At 43.1% G+C, this 22,435-nt stretch overlaps 1 protein-coding gene across 3 annotated transcripts in view; it reads right to left on the bottom strand.

Moving 5' to 3' along the window:
• Nucleotides 1-1,827: 1,827 nt before the first annotated feature.
• The window catches only part of arhgef40 (Rho guanine nucleotide exchange factor 40), a 47,176-nt gene continuing 26,568 nt past the window's right edge, over nucleotides 1,828-22,435 (bottom strand). The window contains exons 6-20 of one of the 3 annotated variants that reach the window (XM_062983868.1): nucleotides 22,100-22,198; nucleotides 19,058-19,174; nucleotides 18,096-18,194; nucleotides 16,729-16,856; nucleotides 14,552-14,669; nucleotides 12,921-13,513; nucleotides 11,754-12,000; nucleotides 10,064-10,150; nucleotides 8,969-9,193; nucleotides 8,480-8,641; nucleotides 7,833-7,995; nucleotides 6,625-6,777; nucleotides 6,429-6,535; nucleotides 5,607-5,660; nucleotides 4,782-4,919 (exon numbers count right to left, since the gene is read on the bottom strand). In XM_062983868.1, coding sequence (XP_062839938.1) covers nucleotides 5,622-5,660; nucleotides 6,429-6,535; nucleotides 6,625-6,777; nucleotides 7,833-7,995; nucleotides 8,480-8,641; nucleotides 8,969-9,193; nucleotides 10,064-10,150; nucleotides 11,754-12,000; nucleotides 12,921-13,513; nucleotides 14,552-14,669; nucleotides 16,729-16,856; nucleotides 18,096-18,194; nucleotides 19,058-19,174; nucleotides 22,100-22,198 — 2,337 coding nt within the window. In that variant the 3' untranslated portion in view covers nucleotides 4,782-4,919; nucleotides 5,607-5,621. Of the gene's footprint in view, nucleotides 4,920-5,606; nucleotides 5,661-6,428; nucleotides 6,536-6,624; nucleotides 6,778-7,832; nucleotides 7,996-8,479; nucleotides 8,642-8,968; nucleotides 9,194-10,063; nucleotides 10,151-11,753; nucleotides 12,001-12,920; nucleotides 13,514-14,551; nucleotides 14,670-16,728; nucleotides 16,857-18,095; nucleotides 18,195-19,057; nucleotides 19,175-22,099; nucleotides 22,199-22,435 lie in introns of those variants that run through there. The other 2 variants (XM_062983867.1, XR_010007123.1) reach the window with 2 other exon arrangements.

A 22,435-nucleotide genomic window follows, 5' to 3' on the forward strand; every position in this document is an offset into this window, starting at 1 on the left:
GGAAGATAAGAGGGGAAGTACTAGAATTGGGAAGAAAGGAGAATACAGGTGGGGAACCTGCTAGTCTGGCTGGCTTGTTTGCTAGGCCGCAGGGACAACAAAACACCTATAGCAAAATCTGCCATGGTGGGGAAAAAGCTGATCTGCTTTGCCACTGTGATTGAGGAGGGACACTCACAGAGTTTTGAGGCTTTCAGAAAGAATAAGCAATTTGGAGGATGGGCATCACACCAAATTATTGTCTAGACACCCTGGTGTGAGGCTGGGGAGGGACACCTCTGCCTCCCGAGAGTGAAACTGTAAAGATTATTTTCTTTACTTTGTTTTCCTCCAGATAACGGGACTCGGGTTGCTAACAACGAACATGGCAGGAAACAATTCAAACATGGCAAATGCATTAAAATCAGGATATATATAATTAAAATTAAATAAATCAGATAAGGCTAGAGAAAGAATTTGCCCTTCCTGGGACATAGAAAAAGAATTTGCCCTTCCTGCTGAAGTGAGTGTTATTTAGTGGAAGCAGATGAGAAGCTGCAGGGTCGGCCTGCCTTTGATTGATGGGGGAGCAAGGCACCATCTTGGCACAGACGAGCATTGTCTGCTCTGCTCCGGAGAGAGGGGAGGCACCATTATATAAAAAAACAGCACGTAATGCAAGAGGGGAGAGGGAAGGCACCACCCCTGGCATAGATAGGCACAGGCTGGCTTTGTATGCTGTGTTTGTGTCATGATGAACGGGAGAAGGGGGGGGGGGTTGAGGCACATGAGTGGCATGGCCAGCTTGGCAGAACTTAGCCCCGTCTCACAGCAGATGAGAGTATTGTCTGGAGGGCTTGTGTCTGCCGCAAAGTCAGCGTGGCTAAATTCCTGGCACTGCGAGCCATTTTCTGCTCTGACAAAAAGCCGGAGAGAGATGGAGGAGAAGGAAGAGGGGGGTTCCCTGTGCCAGTGCTTACAGCAACAGGGTGAGAGAAGGCCGTGGCCTCCGCATAATGGCCGAAGTCAGGCTCGTGCGCTGATAAGAGGGTGGGGAAGGAGGATGCGCGATGGATGAGTAAGAGAGGCCTTGCCAGGCCACGTTGCAGAGGAGCCGGGCCTGGAAAGCAAGCGCATGAGCGGCCCTATTGACAGGGCCTCTCAGTGTTGCTCTTGAGCCACTGGGGTCAGTTCAGGGAAAGGGGTAGGCACAGGAACACGGTGGTTGCCTGGCAACCGCAGGCCCAGGTTTTCATTCACCTCCTGCACAGGCCTCTGGCCGGCTGGGGATTGGGGAAGAAAGCACACAGGCCTATATAGTCCCAAAAAGAAAGAAAAGAGGAGGCCAAAGCTTGCTTTTATTGCAATCCTCCCTCTTCTTGCCCTCCATGTGTGGGAGAGCAGGGAGAGGGAGGAGAAAGGGAAAGGCCATAGCCAGGTCAAGCAAAAGCCTAACAAGGAACTGGAAGTGGGGCAGGAAGGCAAACTTGGCTAAGGGTGTAAATAAGTTTAATGTTTCCTCAGAAGGAAATGAAATCGATGCCCAAATGCGTAAATAATTGCCTTAAACAAATCAGTAGTACTTATAAAGGAGTTGATTGAAGATAAGTCCTCCCCTTAATAGCCTCTACCAAAAAAGCCAAACTGCCAGAAGTAAAACATTTGTCACAATACTAAAAGCTAAACACAAAAACACAACTTCAAAACTCAGTAAAAAAAAAAAAGGCCTAAGTACAATTCCAGTCCAAGCTGATAAATATAACCAAAGTCAAAAGAAAAAAAATGATGGGAATGCAAGAAATGTAGCCGGCTCTGAAACTAAAGAACAAAATAACAGACGTGACTTAATGGATTTCTGCATGCTTTTTTATATATAAAATAAGGTCTTGTTAGACAAACCCGACGGATTATTTTGACAAGATTACATGTTTAGCAACGATAACCATTAATTTACAGAGACCCAAGGTGGTTGCTTAGTACCTTGCGATGGCTTAACATTTGCGGGCAGCGACGGCTAGAAAGCACTCATCAAATGGGTTATAAAACGAGTGTTTCCACCATATTTAAGTTTTCCTAACACCTGGGCCTACGCTCTCAATCTGCACAGCAGGCAGTTTTGAAAACATACATTTCAATCAAATAATGACATCATGCCCATTCTGATTTCTCTGAACTATAGCACTCTACCCAGCCTGCAGAGCAGCCAAAGCTCCTCTTTAGAAAACATTTTATAGAAACCTGGTGATATTGGAGCTTCTGGTTCCTCCAGGACTACATTCAGTTCAAGCCCCAGAGACTGTATTACCTTTGGTCAGGTATATAGCATTCAAATAAAGTGTAGCCACTTGAAGAATAGCAGATGCTGCCTGAAATTCTGATTTTGAGTCCAGAAACTGCATGACATTGCTATGAAAATGTAAAGTTTTCCACCCGAATTCCCTAACTTTCGTTGGTGAATCAGGAACACATCTCGCAAACTGAAGATGAGGCACTAAACAATGGATTGTATTGTTTCAGACTTAGATGCAGAAAGGCTCAAGGAATGAGCCTTTCTGACCCTGGCCAATTTTCTGTATGAAAAGGAGATTTGTATATGGAAAAGTGGACATTTGAATCCACATAAGCTGAGATCTTGTTGGTTAGATCCAAATAGAGCAAACCCATTCAATCAAATTGTTAGTCAACTCCCAACTATTTCAATGGATCTACTTTAGGCCAATTTAATTCTAGAATTTAGGTCTGGGAGTGAAGAGAGCATACTTAAAACATGGAACCGTCCTATTAGGTGCAGAAGTTTGGGTTGATCTGGTTAATGGAGAAAAAATAGGAATACTGAACTATTCTCAAAATAAGCTGAAGTTACTTTGACTATTGAAGCACATCTGGGAAACAAACAAGTTATACGATTGTGGGGCTAAGGCATGGTTACTAAGAGCCTTTAAAATGTACCGGACTGGATTGGAACAGGTATGTCCATCAGGACTGTAATACAAGGAAAACTAATACTTCCATTCCTATACACAATCTTAACAACCCCTGTTCTGTCGACAGTTTTAAGAAAAAGCTCTTATTTGGTGGTTATGGGCTAAAACATCAGTGTAAGTAGGCAATTTTAACTCAGATTATAGCTAAGGAAAAGTCAAACCACCGTGCTGATGAAAATTACACTTGTCACTTGCACCTATTGATGTTTTAAAAACAAAAATTAAATACAAAAAGAAAAACATCCAAACATGGTTGCTGAACACATAATGAGAGCATTGTCTCATCTGAGCATTAAAAAAGCAAAGTGTTCAGGCAGATAAACTGCAAGCAGGGAAATACACAATGTACCTCTTAGCCATCTGTCCACTTTTACTGTTAAAATGAATGCAGTTTTGTTATAAAAGGAATGTAAGTGCATAGACCTGTCATGTCTATCTGGTCCTAAAGTAATACAGACTATCCACAGGCTTACATTCTTGACCCTTGGCTTCATTACAGCAAAAACTTTTTTTCCCAGGTCTGTAAATCTGGAATTGCTTTTTTGTAATATATTTTATTAGTAATTTATGGCAACACAGACTAAGACTAGTCTTCTCAAACAAGTGGTTGTAAATCTGTTCTAATCCTAAAAGGGAAGTAAACTAATTTGGGCAAAACTGACTAGCACCAGTGTCTTTAAAAAGAGTGGTTGCACATGGAGAAAATTATTATAACCCTAAAATGGGCATTTGTAGAGATCCACAGTATTTATCTATAAATTGAAGAAAGACCTATGTATTAGTGCTGCTAAATTCTTTGGAAATGATGAGAAATGGCAGCCTAAGAGTTAACATTTTGATGAGTTATATGTCTGTCAAATAATAGGTCTTGGAGATTGCCAGTTTTATGTGCCATCTTCCAATTACAATAATTCTTTAATTACATATTTTGTGCCTTTTCAGGCCCACTTCCTTGAGTGTTGAGGGGGAAATCTTGTGTAGCAGAATGTCTTGGACTGTATGTTCTGAAATTGCAAGTCTATGTGCATGGAAGGGACACTTCACCAAGTGTTCTTTCTTGGCAAATCACGTATAAATTTTAACACAATTTTTTTGGATACACCAGTTTTCTCTGTGTGAGAAGGTTTGTTCTTCCTGCTTGCAGTGGGGAAGATCCAAATGTGTGCTCCCATCCTGCATCCTAAAGGGTGCAGTCCAGGAAAACATCTGCAGCATTAACTATATTGCTATTATCATTTAGTTTCCATGATTCAGCTGGAGGTGACTGAGTTCCTTCAGATAACATGGAAGTGGCTATGTCCTCATAACCATCTTCCTCACCAATGCAACTTAGCACACCTCTTTCCTCTTCTTTTCCTCTGGATGTGGTTCAAGATGGACTTTCTATAGTTGCTTAGCAATTGTATCCCATGTTCTTTCTTTCATCTCCCCATCAGACTAAGCAAAATACCAATTTGCCTAGGGACTCACAGCTGTGATTGGAGATGGTACCAGGAAACTGAGCAATGTAATAGACTGGCTGAACCAATCACTGATGAATAAGGACTGACTCAACAGAATTTCCTCTGCTTGTTGGTTTGTCCTTTGTCTGGAACACAATTTCCTTTCACCACCATCAGTATCAGCTTTGCCAATCACTTTCAGTAATGTCACAGCCCAAGAAAATGGTGGGAAAGGCACTGGATGGGGACGGTGTAGGACAGACACATCCCATGATAGCATCATAGCCACGTCTGGGTGTTCCTGTTAGATGGCAGCAGAGTGAAGTGCGTAGGAGAACCATTGAGTGACATTGTACAATACTGCTGGACAACGGCACTCATTCATGCCATGCCCCCCTCCTCCAGTATTCTTTGGGGCTTAGACTGTTCTGTTTCCAGAGTCCCTGGAGATGGAGTCCTGCCTTCCATGATTGCTGGGGGAGAAGAGTTTCCGGTGTAGGCTCCACACCCAGTGCTGTAAAAGAAAGAGGGACAAATGAGCACACATACAAAGAAATGGTCCCAGCAGTACTCAAAAGTTTTGCTAAGCTAAAGGACATATTTTGTACGCCCATCTTTTCATATACATCATTTAAAGTTCCAGCCCTAAACTGTTCCCATCATTCTTTCTATCAGTCTCAAAGGTACTACAAAATCCCTTTGCATACTGATAGTATGGACTAACTAGGCTATATCTTTGCATTTTGTTTCCATAACAGCTTACAACAACAATGCTGAGAAAAAGCATCTTACCTAAGTTAACCTAGTAAGAATATGCCTTATCTCGAGATACAAATTACTAACTTTATTAGTAATATTCAACCAGCTCTTTTGGTATTGAGATAGATTTTAAACAATAGTAGTAGTATAGGGACAATTGAAATTGGTATATAAAGACAGAGGAACTGCAAAGAAGAAAGAAAGGGTTGTTTTATATATATATATTTTAAAAAGCACCTACATACAGGATCACACATTTCAAACAAGGATGAAGTCAACTTTTGGGGCAAGAAAGTATGTATGGAAAAATATAGACAGAGAAAGATGTGAGAATGCCTCGTGCTACACTTTAGGGGAAAGGGGGACAGTCAGTAGCAAGTAAAAGATTGGGGTTGAAGGGGTTGCGCAAAGGCAGAGAGGTTTGGCGTGGGCGCTGTAATACCTGGCCGCCATGGCCTCAGAGTGGGGTCACTGGTTCGCCGGCAAGGCCAGAGATCTGGCAAATAAAGAAAACACATGAAAGCCATCATGGTGAACCTTGATGGGGGAAGGGTGGGACAGGAGGATTAAACCATCTTGCGCACAAAAAAGCACACTCAACATATACAGAGTTTGTTTCACATCTCAGAAGATATGGTTCTGGTGCTTTCATAACTGACATGAGGGGATCAGAGAGTGGGGTACACCACTCTGAAAGTTAAGCAACTCCTGGGATCTGAAGTCCAAAACCAGAGATCTGAAAGGTCAAAATTTTTCTCACTCTTCTAGATAGGATCTGTTAAATAAACCAGCATAAGTAAGTTGTAACACTTTTCCTGGAACACAGCACTTCAAGCCCCAAACATCTGGAGAGTGCAGACAGTACATTCTCAATTCTGTAGGCGGCTAGTGCAGCAGAGACCTTTCATCATTGCTCTGCTAGGTTTTTCTTTCAATGGAGGAGCTTTTACAAAACTTCCATACTCTGCAGCCTTAACAAAGGTCTAAGCAAATAATAGGTCCTTAGTATCAACTGGAGTTTGGCTCTAAACCCACCCACTGCCTGTGGATACCATAATCCATGGATGCTCAAATACTGCTATAAACAATGACATAGTGAAATGGTATCTCTAAAATGGAAACATCTTTGGAATTTTTTAAAAAAATACTTCCAAGTCATGTCTCGTGGAATCTGGATACACACTCCTTGGACATGGAGAGCTGATTATAGCTCAGACAATGAAGCATTGTCAACAAACAGTCATTTAGTATCAAGTAATCTCACCGACTGGTGGTGCCCTAGAGCAGAGTTACTGCTGGGTAAGGATCCTCTTCCTTGTCTAAGTGGTTCTGGGTGGATTGGGGACGTTCCAGTGGAGTCAGGGGTCTCGGCTAACAGAAAAAGAAAAACAAGCAAAAATAAGTTCTAGCTTGAACAGTAACTCCCATAGAGAAGACTAAGCGAACTGCAGTGAACTCACCTTTTGGAATAGGCTTAACATCTGGGTCCCATTCTTCCTCCTCAAAATGTCCAGGCAAAGAAAGCCCAGTAGGGGACCCAGGACTCAAGCCAAGAGGGGCCAAACGCTGGGAAGGGCAGGAGGATATGCTCATGGAGACAGACGGGTGGGCGGCTGAAGCAGTGGAACAGAAAGAGAAACACCTAAGACATTCTGATTCTTCAAGCATCCTATAAGTCCTAGCAGAAGTCTCCCAAATTACCAAGGAAACATCTCATTTCACACAAACTCTTTTTTCCCTTCTTTTCTTCTCCACATTAACATCATATGGAAAGCAGGAAACTGCATTAGGAATAGCATGCATTAAACAAGCACGCCTTGTTCCTATACTTTGCATATTTTAAATATGTAAACACTTTTCATATTTTCTCCATAAAGAGGGATTGTGCTCTGCGATGTTGTGTAAAAATGCCCCACAATTCTCCTCTTCTTTCCCTTTTATAAAAGGAAACAGACTCTCCTTTCAATGACAGACAGAACTACCACAGAAAAATAGACATTTTCCTGCCTGAGAAAAGTACAAGGTCCCTTGTACCAGACTGGCAATTACAAACACTACTTCAGGAGGATACAAAATCTGCATCATGTCAGAGAATTTCAGGTTAGCCTGTGGGTTACAGGAAAGCTGCCTCCTCCCTCCAAATATTATAGCTGTTACGCACCCGCTCCAGTATTTGCTGCTTAAGGTAGGACCAGAGTGTATTCTACTCTGACACACCAGTTTTCAGGAGTAAGTAATGGCTAAGAGAGTTATCTATGCATGGCTAACTTCATTACAGCCTTTTCTCTAGGCAACTGAATGGTCCTTTCCATGGTGGCACCCTGACTTTGGAATGTTTAAACCCAGATTTAACCGTTGTCCATTCTGAATCCACTCCAATGCTAGGAAAAGCACTGTGTTTTCCCATTTTTACCTTTATTTTATTTTGCTTAAATCAATTTGTTTATTGAAGCTTATTTAGGCATTGACTATGTGGAAGAATATTTTTTAAAAATTCAATAACATTTCTCTTAGAAGAAAGGTTCATTCTCCTAGCTCTTCCCATCTGTTCTTCTCTGTCAGCAAAACAGTAAAAAGCCTTAATGATTTCTTAAAGCAAAATATCATCCTGCAAAATAATAGCCTTACTGGGGCTCCATGATCACCATTCCCTTTGGTATTGTCCTACCCTGTCTCCACAGCAGTTGGGCTATAACGTTTGTCCATTGATGTTTGACCTCAGCAGAGGCTGCTTGAAGTGTAAAGGCCTGCCGGGCTGATCCTCGTCCAAACCACAGTTCAAAGCGTAGCCCAGTAGGTCCCACACTCTCCGTCAGACCCATGGAAGCTGTCTATGCCAAAAGAAAATATGGAGATATGGTTAATGGGAGGTTAAGTAGATATTGTATTTGGGACATCTGGAAGTAGGACATTATTGTTCAAGATTGAGAAATGTGCAGGGTAGGGGAAGACAGGCCAATCTGCAAAGGGCAGTAAGACATCTAGAAAAGGGGCTCAAAAACAGTTTCTGTGATCTAAAAATTTAGCTTCCTCTCCTCCCTGAAAATAGTTTTATCTCTATTTCAGAAAAGCTGCTAAATAATTAGCCAATCCTTCGCTGCATTTTGCAATCTATCTTTGCTGAATTTTATTCCTCTTTACAGCCCAGTATTCCAATATATCCTTGTTTTCTTAAATCACATCACCATTTTGCCTGAAATTTCTTGTTTCATATGCAAATCTGACAATCACATGGAATCCCCCCAAACAGGTGACAATTCTATTCCAAGTGACCATCTCATCCGTTGAGGCTAGATGAGCTACAACTCCACCTACCTGCAAAGCCTGTTTGCAGACATAGCTGCCCTCAGTTCCTTTGCACTTGGTGAAGAGCAACAGCTGCTCAAAGAGAAACAGATGACGCTGGCATTTACGGCGTCCGCACACCACAGTGAGCTCACCACGTTGCAAGAGTGGCCCTTGTTCTGACAGTTTCATCTGCAGGGGCAAAGTAATTCTGATCAGCATCTTGAGGATTATATTGCCCACTCTCTTCCCCTTCAAGCAGTTCCAAAAGAAGCAGTAAAATGCCCCTATCCTACAATTTACTCACTCCTAATAGGTACTCCTATTTAGCATACCTCAGGCTTGGGCAAAAACATTACAGTATCATAAGTACAAAGAGTTCCCATAGCTGAGCAAGTATTAGAGCATAGGATAAATCAAGCTGGGCATGGTATAAACAGCAGAAGAATCAGCAGCACATGCATAGCTATGCAAAAGGAAGGATGCAGGGCTGCATGCTGGGAGCGCCCATGCGCTCACCTCGCAGCCCCGGATCTGCTCAGCGGCCAGCAGATCCCTGCCTCGCTGCTCCTGGGCTTCCAGCAGTTGCTGGGCCTCCTGCAGGGCTTGGCGCTCGGGCCCCCGCTCGAGCTCACATTCGCGCAGCAGCTCACCCAAGAAGCGCCGATACCGCTCCAGCTGCTCCAGGGGCACACGCAAAGTGCGGGATGTGGGCCCATCCTCAAGCAGGTCTGGGGGGCTCTTCTGCAAAGAGAGTGGAGATAAGTACAAGTGAGCTCACCGAGTGTGGCAGTCCAGAGACCAGGCACTCGGCCTCTTGGCCTCGCTCCACCAGCCTGCTAGGAAACCCACAGACCTAATGAGAAAACGAAGATGCAGGGTGCTTTCCAGTGGTGTACTAGGGCAGGGATTTGGAATGTCACCCAAAGGCCACACAAAGTCATCAAGTTTGTTTTTAAAGCCTCCAGGACCCTTAACTGAAAAGAAATGCCACACTTGGGTCACTTCTGAGTTGAAAAAACCTTTCTCCAAGTCCTAGGTATAGCAAAATCATTTATAATCCCATAGGATGTGGATGGAGATTTTGAGCCAATGAAAATCAGAAAGAAAAGGGGGGGAAATGTACTCCCTGGGGTGTGAAGCAGCCCTCCGGGGTTTCAAATAAGGAAAGCAGATGTATGACATCTGGCCACTGTCCGCCTAAGCGAGAGACTCCTTATACTTCAAGTCAAAACTGGATATTCTGTCTTTTCCTTCTTAACAAGACATAGTAAAGTTTATCACTAGGGGCTGGTATCACTAGGACCCCATGTACAATATGACATTTGTGGCAAAGTGATTGCAAGATAAAACCGGTCTGTGAATGGTAATACGTAACACAAAGCTCAGCACAATGTACATCCAACTCTTGTTGAACACTTGCATCTTGGATCCAATTTCTCTGCACTCCTCCACACCACTGTAAGGCATTCCATTTGCAAATGGGTGAAAGGACTCTATTATGTGCGGAAATCATTCTTTTCAACAACTGCCAACAAGCTATTAATTTTGCCCACCACAAAAGGTCAAAGGTGAACCTCCACCCCCACATTTCATGTGACTCACAGCTCATACCTTGCTGGATGCTCGAAGTGAAGCCAGAGCAGCCTGGAATTTATGGTGATCTTTGGCATAGGTGGCATAAAGCTGAAGTTTCGCTCTCTAAAGACAAAAGGGGGAAAAGGCTCTCTCATTCAGTCAGCTTAGCAGAAGCTACAATAGAAAAAAGCAAATTCTAGAGCTACACAAAGGACTGGTCTTTTGGACTTCCATCTCCCAACCTACAAAATGGGAACACAAACCTTAGAGACAAGTCAAAACTTCAAAACTAATGCAGCATCATTATGAGGTATGCTTGGAAAGGCAGTCTAGCCATATCTAAAGGGGAACACTTTCTCCTCCTCTATGATGAACATGCAGAGGAGGAAAACATTTATGAAAAGAAGTAGAACTTGTAAAGCAAACATAAAAGGGAAGCCATATATTGAAACCTTGTTTTCAAAAAAAAGGATAAGCAATTTGTGGCGTCTGGATTTCAATTTCCATCAGCCTTAGTCAACACAGTGAAATAAGAAAGGCTATGAGACAATTTGCTACTGTGTTTCATTTTGGAGTGCATTTGCATGCATGTCCAGCAATTAGCTAGCCATTCTATAGACAGAATGCTGGCTGGGATCAACCTTTGACTTGATCCAGCATAACAGGGCTGATGGAGATGGCAGACCAATAATATTTGGAGCAGGACAAGTTACCACAACCCAGGCGTAAAAGATTGGCAATAGAATGTAAGAAGAAGGCAGAGTACGGAATGAAAAAGAGCAAGATAAAGTGCAGAAGATGGAACACAGGATGGTACTGAAAACACTGAGAGACGGGACTGTGGTACTAGAATTGCAAAAGAGGTATTATTTACACACTGAACTGTCAACCCTGGGATTCCACTGAATTGAATCATAGCAGCCATAAAGTTATTGTGATATAATTGCATAGTGTAAGTGGATCCAGATTGGCTGTTTTTGTAGCTTTTCATCCGATCACCAGAAAAATAAGGGGTAAAGATGAATCATGCCATCCATAATCCATAAAAAGTCAGTCTTTCACTAAAACTAGCTATACTATGCACTTTCAGGTTCTATCTTTATGTGCCAGCCTCAAACCATGGGCTTGGGTGACTAGGGCTGTTTTTAGATTATGGTTTCCATCAGTTCCTAACCAGCATGTCCAATGATACAGGAAGACAGAAATTGTAGTACAAAGCATCTGGTAAATCAGAGTTTCCCACTTTCACTGTATTTTACAAACTGTCTCTGATACACAAAGCAAAGTGGATTTGTGTCCACCTGGAATTCCACATTTATTCCTGAATCAGTCCTGACTGACATATATTTTGCTGAAGTGTTGAAGTGTGAGTACATTAAAATTTCTACATGGGGAAATGTTGCCTTAATTTCTCCATATGGAAACCATACCATCTCCCTTGGAAAGCCTTAGCTATCTTTGCCAGATCGGCAAGTTAATATAAAATATTATGTCAACACATGCTCAGTAATGCTGTTGACCATTGTTATATCATGTAAATCAAAGCACAGAATAGAAGCTGACGCTTAAACCACAATGACAGACTGACTCTTGTAAAAGCTTTGTCCAGAAAGGTGAGGAAAAGGAGAGAAGGACTTGTGGTATAGGTAATGTACCCCAGGATGCAGCAGAGAACAATAAAAATTTAAAATATGAGATTAACTAGAAGAGTGAGGGGAGCACTCACATGGCGCAGGAAACAGGCACCAGCACGTGACGGATGGCTCATGCATCCTTCCAACTCGCCAAGTAGGCAGCTGTTGTGGAAAGCCAACAACTGGTCTCGCGTGGTCCGGAGAGCACTACCCAGGCACCGCAGCTCAGCTGGCCAGGCCTGTCCTCCTGGCTCCTGAGACAGGCAGAGAGTCTGGGAAAGGGCACTCACATAATCCCGCTCACACTCCAACATTTCAGTTAGAAGCTGTTGTTGGACCCTGAGAACAAAGTAAGGGACAGGGATGAGCAATGAGATCCAGAATTGGTTGGTTCTGCTTGGACATAGAGCAATGATTCCCAAACTTTAGTTCTCCCAATTTCATGGACTTTAACTTTTAGAAGGTTCAATTACCTTGGCCAAAGATCAGGGTTTCTGGAAAACACTGATCTAAGGCATATGGGCCTATTGAAGTCAAGAAAGAAGGGTATATATTTTTTGCAAAATACTAAGTCAGTTAGAGCAAGAGTCGATGCTCCATAGGGGCTGGTTCCTTCCAGGACTAGAGGCACATGTTCCCCACCATCAACACTGGACTCCTTTCACTTAAAATTGAAAAAAATGTTTTCGGTTTCTTTCTACTCAAAAAAAGATTTGAAGGAATCAGAGGATTTTGCTTCTCTCTTCTGCTCCCCCCACCTTCCCTGTTGGTTTTTAAGCCCTTATGTGCCTTTATTTGCCCTGGAAGCAAATTGAAAATCCATGGATGAATAAAATTCCCTCAAATCTAAAACTACCAGGGCAGGGTCCAAAATGTAAACTAAATGTGGGGACAGCTAGGAACTATATGCAACTCTCAAGAAACCCTTGCCTGGGTCAGATTTTGGGTGCAGTAGCACAGTTAGTGATCGGTGTGTCTGATTTACACAGCACTGTACATTAGCAATGTCTCCTGACAAAGCCCTACTAAAACAGACACAGAACAATTATTGCACAGAATTGTGAATATACCCCTGGTTCATGAGTGGAAAGCAAGGATGTCATGTTCATTGTCTGCAACAATGACCAAAATGTCTTCGAAATGAGCTATCTGGGACCTCAGAAGTTCAAAATGTCCAGCCCTAGATATAGCATTGAATTAACGACACAGCAAGGAATGAGATGATGTCCCACCTCCACTTCAGTGCCATCCTTACTTACCCAAGACAACGCCTTCTTTCCATACGAGGTGTGGCTCCCCAAGGAGCTTCAGCAACGTGCGTCCCACTACGACTCAGCAATACATGTTCACGAGGAGAACAGCTCCGGTCCGCCAGCTCACGGCTGCTCACCTCCAGGCCACGGATATGGACACTGGGCCGGCCTGGGTCACTGGAGGCCCTCAATGCCATGGGAGATGCAGGAGACAGGGGTGATTTGGGACTGCCCTGCCTCTTCTTGCCACTCTCCAAGGCATGGCTTCGAGTGGGAGAACAGCAAGGGGAGGCTTTAGGGCTGGCAAGTGGCTGGAAAAGGGAGGTTAGGCTGCAAGAGGAGCCAAACCTAGCACTCAGGCCCCAGCCATGCTTGGGGGAGGAGGAAGCACTAATGCTGCAGGCACGTGGCCGTGGAGAAGAGCCAGAATCTGGGGAAGGTGGTGTCCTTCCTTGGGACCTGGGGCTTTGTAACACTGTCTTTTCCAAAGATGCCCCCTCGGCCAGGCCCTCCACTGGCCTCTTCCCTTCCTTCTTCTCTTCCACACTGTCACCCACAGGGTCAAGGCATTTCTTGTCTTCCGCAGGTTGCTGCTGGATCTGTTGTGGTGGGATAGGGACCAGAGAGAGAAAGATGAAGAGAGAATGAGCAAAAAAGATGTGATCACCATAAAGCTGCCTTAGTGGGTCTCGTGTCTCATCTACTAAAATGGTATGGGCCTCAAGGGAGTGCAAACTAGGTAGTCACTGCACTGAAGTCAATCCATGTACTGTTCTGTTTGTTCCAGGCTATGAGCACAGGAGCCCAAGATGTTTTCCCAAAAATATCATTAGGGTGTTGGGTTCCTAACCATAAAAATGAACTTCCATCAGTCAGTTTCAAGGCACTCTCTGAGATCTTCTGGGGAGGCCCTCCTCTCGCTTCCGCCTTCCTCACAGTTACGTTTGGTGGGGACGAGAGAGAGGGCCTCCTCAGCTGTGGCCCCTTGGCTCTGGAACTCTCTCCCTAGGGAGATTAGGTTGGCACCCTCCCTACCATGCTTTAAGAAACAATTGAAAACCTGGATGTTTGGGCTGGTCTTTGGAGAGACAGCTATTGGATGACCAGCCTCATTATAATTCTATTCTGAATGTTATTAGGTTCCCTTCATCGGGGTATTTTAATCTAATGATTTTATCTTATATTGCTGCTATAGTCGTCCCCCCCCCCCCCCCCTGCCACCTTTGAAGTTGACTGAATTGCATTGGTGGTTGTTTGCTATTATTACTGTTGTATAAACCTTTGTTTTAACTTCTGTTTTATCATCTTCTTGTGTTTTAAACTGTGTATATTGTTAATGCATTTGAGCTGTTACTTTTGTAACATTGTGAGCCACCCTGAGTCCCCACAGGGAGATGGTGGTGGGGTATAAATAAAGTATTATTATTATTATTATTATTATTATTATTATCATTATTATTATTATTATTATTTGACATCGCTTTTTTAAACAGCCACTAGTGCAATGAGTTTCAGTGTATCTTCAGCTAAGTTTTTCTGTGGATTTCTCCGTACGATTCAATTGCATCATCTACTAAAGTCTAAGAAGTCTCATATTTGCCAAAGAGACGTTTAATGAGAGACATTTTAGTAATTACCTGTGTGTTTGCCCTCTCCTGCTGCAATACCTCTAAGCGCCGATTGCTGAGCTGAACAAGTCCATGAAGGGCCTCATCCACCTCTTGGTAGAGCCTGGTGGCAGCCACCGCCTCCATACTGAAGAAAGAAAGACAGAGGGTCACTCCAGGCATAGCAGCCCTCTGTGCAAGAACAAGCTAAAGCAAATAGTTGCAATGACATACCAGTGGCCTCTTTTTGTTGTTGCCTAACTAGAAAAATATTTTTTTCATAAGCCTATCATTACAAGAAAGGAGGTAAAGGGGTGGATGAAAAAAGAAAGTGAGAAGAATGTTCTGGTGTTTATATATATACAAGGGTTATCCAGAAAGCACAAGGGGTAGAACACTGGGGGAAGGAAAAGATTTAATTATATGAATTGTAAAGATTTTTCTTTTCTTTGTAACAAAATGAATAGTAATGTAATAAAAATTTATTTAAAAAAGAAAAAGAAAAAAAAGAAAGTAGATTACGTTTTGGAATACGTCCTCAACCAACCGGTCACCCCTTCCCGCTGCTACGTATTGTTGCCAAAACACTGCGACTTGCGTTGAGGATGCAAGCGGCAGAGTTTTGTGGGGAAGGAGTTGCCAAGCTCATTCATCACTATGATAAGTGCCTAGATTTGAATGGTGACTCTGTTGAGAAGTGGTATTTGGATGTGGCTTTCAACTGCATATGGTAAATGGTTTCTCCTATACTTTGTTCATTTTTAATTCCAAAACGTAATCTACTTTCTGGATAACCCATACATATATATATATATATATACATACAGTAGAGTCTCACTTATCTAAGACTCGCTTATCCAAGGTGCTGGATTATCCAAGGCATTTTTGTAATCAATGTTTTCAATATATCATGATATTTTGGTGCTAAATTCATAAATACAGTAATTACAACATCACATTACTGCGCATTGAACTACTTTTTCAGGTCAAATTTGTTGTATAACATGATGTTTTGGTACTTAATTTGTAAAATCATAACCTAATTTGATGTTTAATAGGCTTTTCCTTAATCCCTCCTTATTATCCAAGATATTCGCTTATCCAAGGTTCTGCTGGCCCGTTTAGCTTGGATAAGTGATACTCTACTGTATATATGTGTGTGTGTGTGTGTGTAAAATTTTAAAACAATTTGATCCATTCTCCATATCTACAACTTCTATATCAATGGATTCAACCCTCTAAGGCTTGAAAATATCCCAAAAGAAAAATTCCAAAAAGCAAGGTTTTATTTTGCTATTTTACATAGGGGATACAATTTTACTATGCTGCTTTATAAAATGGGACTTGAGTATCCACAGATTCTGGTAGCCATGGTGTGTGTGTATGTGTCCTGGAAGCAAAATCGAGTGGACACTAATTTTTCTATTTTTCAAAAATAACATTCCAAGCACTTACCCTAGGCAGCACATTTTGGCGATAAAAAAGAGCAATAAATGCTTAAGTGGTACTACTGATTACACTATGTGACAGCATTTGAAAAAAATGTTCCTGGTTTGAAAGTGTTATTCTTTTTTAATTCTGCTGTATTTACTTTGAAAGTAGGTTTTTTCTTTTTTATTTACTTTTTGAAAATCATACAGTTAACAATGCGTTATGGTAAAAACCTTGACATTCTATGAATCAATGTAGGTGACTATTCCCAGGTTTAGTTTGTACTTCCCTTTTCAATATAGAACATTAGTTTCCCCTTGAATCCCCCTCTTCCCACCTACAAACTGGGTCAGCATATATCCACACATTGATTTAATTGTCTGGATGGCCTGGTTCAAAATTCTCTACCTATCATTTCCTTCTGTTTTGTCAATTAAATAATACAATTTCCTATTCTAGAGTCCTGTTTTGAGTAGATATTCAAATATTTATTTTTCATTTGATTGATAAAGTCATTAATTAAATATTCAGAGAGGTAAGACCACCATGTTTCCAGATCCCACCTTGCCCTTGTAACAATGTGTAGGAAACTTAAATGAGCAGAATTCAAATGTACAGTGGGATTTAGAAATAATTTGAGGGGTGATTGCCTTAACTTACATAATTTTGCTAAGAATCAGCAGCTTTGGAAGATGATGTGTTTCTAAAATGCTAAACATTTTCAAGAACTTGAAGAGAACTTGAAATTATTGCTAGGCCCCAGCCCCAGCTCTCACCTGCAGGGACCCAGCGGGGGCAGCCGGGCCAACAAGGACCCCCCACAGCGTTGAAGCTCCAGAAGACGCGGCTCAGAAAGCAGTTTCCGCATCGTCTCTTGGTGCAACGTGATCTGTGCTGACACTTCCTGTGGTGATGAGACATCAGGGATTAGCGCCGAGCTGGTAAAAGTTACTGTTCAGACTACAACTCCCAGAATTCCCTCCAGGCAGGTTTTTTGCCAACCATGGTGGCTACGAGGTTTCAAAACCTGTACATTGCAGCCAGAGTAGATTGTGACCAAAGCTATAGGTCTTGAGAATTGTAAAGGCATAAAAGAATCAGATTAATGCCAAAGTCCGTAAATACTAGGTTCATATGTCATAAGGATCAATTACTTGCCCTGCTTTTAGTTTCAAGTGTGGTGTGGTATAGCTAAATCATACACAAGTGAAGCAACTTTCCATTAGAGCTTGGAAAAGTTATCTTTTTGGAAAACAATCCCTGCAGTGGTCATTCTGGTTAGGGGATTCTGGGAAAGTAAGTTTTTATGGGGTATGTGTTACATAAAAGGTAAAGGTTTTTGCCTGACATTAAGTCTAGTCATGTCTGACTCTGGAAGTTGGTGCTCATCTCCATTTGTAAGCCAAAGAATCGGCATGGTCTGTAGACAAGGTGATATGACCGGAATGATTGCATGGAGCGCCGTTACCTTCCCGCCAGAGCGGTACCTTTTGATCTACTCACATTTGCATGTTTTTGAACTGCTAGTTTGGCAGAAGCTAGGGCTAATAGTGGGAACTCACCCCAATCCCTGGATTCGAACCACTGACCTTTCGGTCAGAAATGTCAGCAGTTCAGCAGTTGAACCTGCTGCGTCACCAGGGGCTCCATGCTTTACATACAACATCCAAATTTCCATTAGTGACTAACAGTTCATTTTTGGTGAACAACTTACAACCCTTTCTGGATAATGCAACAACCCAGATACATTTCTTTTATTGCAAATAGAACAGGACAACATGTTCTTGCTGCCTTTGTTATACAACTATCACAAAAAGAAAAGAGTTGAAAGCCGCTCTATTCCATATTTTTTCAATTGGCTATGCTTAAGACTGAACCAGTGTAGCAAATCATGTGACCTTCAAGATATTGAACTGCAACTCCCAGCACCCCTCTCCACTGGCTATGGCTGCCGGGATTACAGTCCAACAACATCTGGAGGGCTGTGTGAATCCCACCACTGATCTCTTCAGCAATTGAGCTGAAGGTGGTTTCTCAAGATGGAGAATTACAGCAGGTATCAGCGGGGGCAGGCTGTGGACTCCAGTGGCAGACCTGAACATCATGCCTTCATAACCTCTGAAAAGGTTTCACATAATTTTACCTCCTGACTTGATGCTGTTCCGACTGCCTTGAGGTGGGCACTGGCCTCACACACAGCCTGCAGGACACTACGGCAGAGTTCCTGGAGCTGCTCAAGAGCCTGTACAGGAAAACAGAGAAAGAGGCAGGGAGGTGAGCATCAGAGAAGACTGAGCTGGCTCAAGTCATTTTGCTCTCTCTGGAACAAGACAAGACTTCTTCCACAGTCCACTTTCAGAAGCTATTGAACCAGGAGGTTACATTTTATTTTTGAACACTACTGATGAGATAGGTTCCTCCATGACCCTACCCCATGAGTTAAGCGAGTTATTTAGGGCAGTGCTTCTCGGGTCTTCTGATGTGAAAGATTGCCATACAGGTATTTTTCCTAATGGTCCAGGGAACAGTAAAATACCTTTTTCAATTAGTTGCAACTTGATTCTATCTAGCTTTGGGCTGGCAGTCCATGGCTTGTGGACTAGCGCCAGGCCATGTTGCAAGGCATACAGCACTCTTTCCTTGAGCAGAAGGGAACAGAGTTCATGAGAATATGCCACACTGCACACCATTATCTGAAGTTTTTTTTACCTCCATCTGCCTAATGATAGGGCCAGCTCAGAGAGATGTACAGAGTGAAAATGTACATGAAAGAATCTACTTAGATAAACATATTGTACTAGCAGGATCAACACCAATCTGTTAACAGAGGTTCTGTGTCTACAGCGGCTTGTGGGCCTTTCCAAGCTTCAATTTAATGCAGAATCCAAATGCAATAGGACAGGAGTGTGGAGTTCTTATAAATATCAAAGGTATGCTGAAGCCTGAAAAGAAAAGTTTATCTGGGCATCGTGGGGGAAAAACATTCAAAATATAAAGAGCAAAAGGAAATGCCAAGGCGTAGGATCATGCAAAACACTGGAGACAAATTGGATTGGTTCCTGGGGTGAATCCTGTGGAGCTCATTTAATTGATTGTCTCCCTTACCTGGTGCTCTGCAACCCATTTTAGTGGTGAGTAGTGCATGGTCCCACCTAACGCTGGAGTCAGCTGGTCCAGGGCCACATGATGAGACAGTTCAGAAAGAGGAAGAAGCCGCACTGCCTGTACAATAAGACGATACTGGGTACTTAATGTTCTCATATCTGATCTCTAAGCACAATACTCACCCCCAACTTTTTCATCATTTATTCCTTGAACCTACCTCAACCATGAACCAGGCTCAGGTCAAAATTAGGCACAAATTCCAGGAGTTTTCTAGGTATTCATAATTCTTTCAGATATTCATATATTTAACAAAGTATACATACACAACAGAATGCTCACTTTATCCATAGAGTTTCTCCTTGAACAATACTGCAGTATTCAGTGTTAGCCATGACTATGTCATCCAGATTTATTTTATTACCTACATTTATTACCTACATTTATTTTATTACCTACAGACCAATCTCCAACCTCCCATTCTTGGGCAAGGTGCTGGAGCGGGTGGTTGCCACGCAGCTCCAGGGGTTTCTCGATGACACCGATTTTCTGGACTGCTCGCAGTCTGGCTTCAGGCCTGGGCACAGTACCGAGACAGCTTTGGTCGCCTTGGTGGATGACCTCCGCAGGGAGCTGGACAGGGGGAGTGTGACCCTGCTGGTTCTCCTGGATATCTCAGCGGCTTTCGATACCATCGACCATGGTATCCTTCTGGGGAGGCTCTCTGGGATGGGGCTCGGTGGCACAGTTTTGCAGTGGCTCCAGTCCTTCCTGGAGGGCCGTTCCCAGATGGTGAAGCTGGGGGACACCTGCTCGGACCCCTGGCCATTGACCTGTGGGGTTCCGCAGGGGTCTATCTTATCCCCCATGCTATTTAACATCTACATGAAACCGCTGGGAGAGGTCATCCGGAGTTTTGGAGGGCGTTGCCATCTCTACACAGATGACACGCAAATCCACTACTCGTTTTCATCTGATTCCAAGGAAGCCCCTCGGATTCTGAACCAGTGCCTGGCCGCTGTGGCGGACTGGATGAGGAGGAACAAGCTGAGAATCAATCCCGACAAGACAGAATCCCTCCTGGTCAGTCGTGCGGCAGATCGGGGTATTGGGTGGCAACCTGTGCTGGATGGGGTTGCACTCCCCCTGAAACCACAGGTCCGCAGTTTGGGGGTCCTCCTGGATTCAGCGCTGACGCTTGAAGCACAGGTGTCGGCGGTGGCCGGGAGGGCCTTTGCACAACTCAAACTTGTGCGCCAACTGCGACCATACCTCGTGAAGTCTGACTTGACCACGGTGGTCCATGCCTTAGTTACCTCTAGACTGGACTACTGTAATGCACTCTACGTGGGGCTTCCCTTGAAGACGGCCCGGAAATTACAATTGGTCCAACCCTCGGCTGCCAGATTAATAACAGGGGCAAATTACAGGGAGAGATCCACTCCCTTGTTTAAGGAGCTCCACTGGCTGCCGTTCATCTTCCGGTCCCAATTCAAGGTGCAGACCATCATCTATAAAGCCCTGAACGGTTTGGGACCCACCTACCTCCGTGACCGTATCTCCTTCCATAAACCTGCCCGTTCTTTGCGATCATCCGGGGAGGCCCTGTTATCACCATTGCCTATATCCCAGGCTCGCCTTGTAAGTACAAGGGAGAGGGCCTTCTCTGCTGTGGCCCCCCGACTGTGGAACTCACTACCTACTGAAATAAGGCAAGCTCCCACTCTGTTAGCTTTTAGGAAAGAATTGAAAACATGGCTCTTCCGCTGTGCTTTCGGTGAGTAATTTCTGTCATATATCTCCGTATTACTCCCCTCCGAACATCTATCCTCTAGATTACCCCTTCCAAATGTCCCTGCCCATAGTGGAGTACTCCTCTGTCCCTCTCACTCCGGGTTTTATCTCTGTGTTCACGCGGCCTGCCCTTGCTTTATTGTTTTTTTGATTTCTTGATGTTCTGTTTATTATTATTTATTGTATTTTAAATGGTGTTATGATATGTTATTTCTATATTTTATTATGTTGTATTGCTCTGGGCATGGCCCCATGTTAGCCGCCCCGAGTCCCCATTGGGGAGATGGTGGCGGGGTATAAATAAAGTTTTATTATTATTTATTATTATTATTTATATGCTATTTTTCTTCAATTACCTCATAGCTACTTCTTACTTTCATTTTACCCTAATTCTGTAAAATGAGTTAGAATGACTTGCCCATGATCCTTGCAATTTGATTTACCCAATCCGAATTCATACTAATGTTCAAGTTTTGATTTACCCAGTCCTAATTCATACTAATGTTCATTTAGTAATTGTCTCATTTATTGAATATGATTGTGGTTCCAGCTGATATCACACTAGAGCAGTGGTTCTCAACCTGTGAGTCCCCCGTTGTTTGGGCCTACAACTCCCAGCCACCAGCGCTTAGGATTTCTGGAAGTTGAAGGCCAAAACATCTGGGGACCCACAGGTAGATAACCACTGCACTAGACTGAATTGTGTATAGGTGCCTTCACGTCGCCTGTGGTCTTATGGTGCTCTCCATGAATTTCATAGGGATTTCTTAGGCAAGGAATACTCAGAGGTAGTTTTGCCTGTGTAGCCTACAGGGCCTGGTATTCAGTGGTGGTCTGCCATCCAAGTACTGACCCCTCTTCATTTCCAGTATCTGATAGGATCTGCTGTCTTTGGGGTATTTAGGTCTACGCAACACTCAATTATCTGAAAGTGGTTGTTTCTTCATTATCCATTATATTACATGTACTGCTTAGGATAAGTTTTTATTTTAAAACCCTTCTTTAACAAGCTTCTCTCCAAATATTTGCAATTTATTTATCCTAAGCAGCATATCCAGTAAAGATATTGTCGCCTTGGACTGAGAATTATTCCAGAATCCTGATACAAAATTTTTCTTTAAAAAGTAAATTGCAATGTTTGCTTTATTTACACCCAGGACATATTCATATCTGGCTCCCATAGTTTCCTTCCTCCACATTCAGCTCTTCTTACAAATGGCCTCCAATGCCGCGTCAAAGAGGAGGACTTACCACTGCAGGCTCCAAGGCCAGCTCCTCTTCGTGGGGTACAAAACGGTCATCAGGTGGCAAAACCACCAGCAGCTGACTGATAGGAGGTGGGGAACTCTCCTAAAGGAAAAAAGTTCTCATTTCAGGACACTTCATTTCCAAGGTATATGCAGGAAGAACAAGAACAGAAGGGGAAAGGAAAAGGGGACCCAAGAAAAGGGGCCCAAACTTAGGAAACCAAAAAGAGCAAATAGTTTAAGGGTACATAGAAAACAGCTATAGGATACCAGTGGGAACAAGATGCAACAAGAGATCATGGAGAGGTGTTCCTCACTGTAGGGCTGAAACTACCCATCT

This window comes from Anolis carolinensis, chromosome 6 (assembly GCF_035594765.1).
Source record: "Anolis carolinensis isolate JA03-04 chromosome 6, rAnoCar3.1.pri, whole genome shotgun sequence".
NCBI lineage: Eukaryota > Metazoa > Chordata > Lepidosauria > Squamata > Dactyloidae > Anolis > Anolis carolinensis.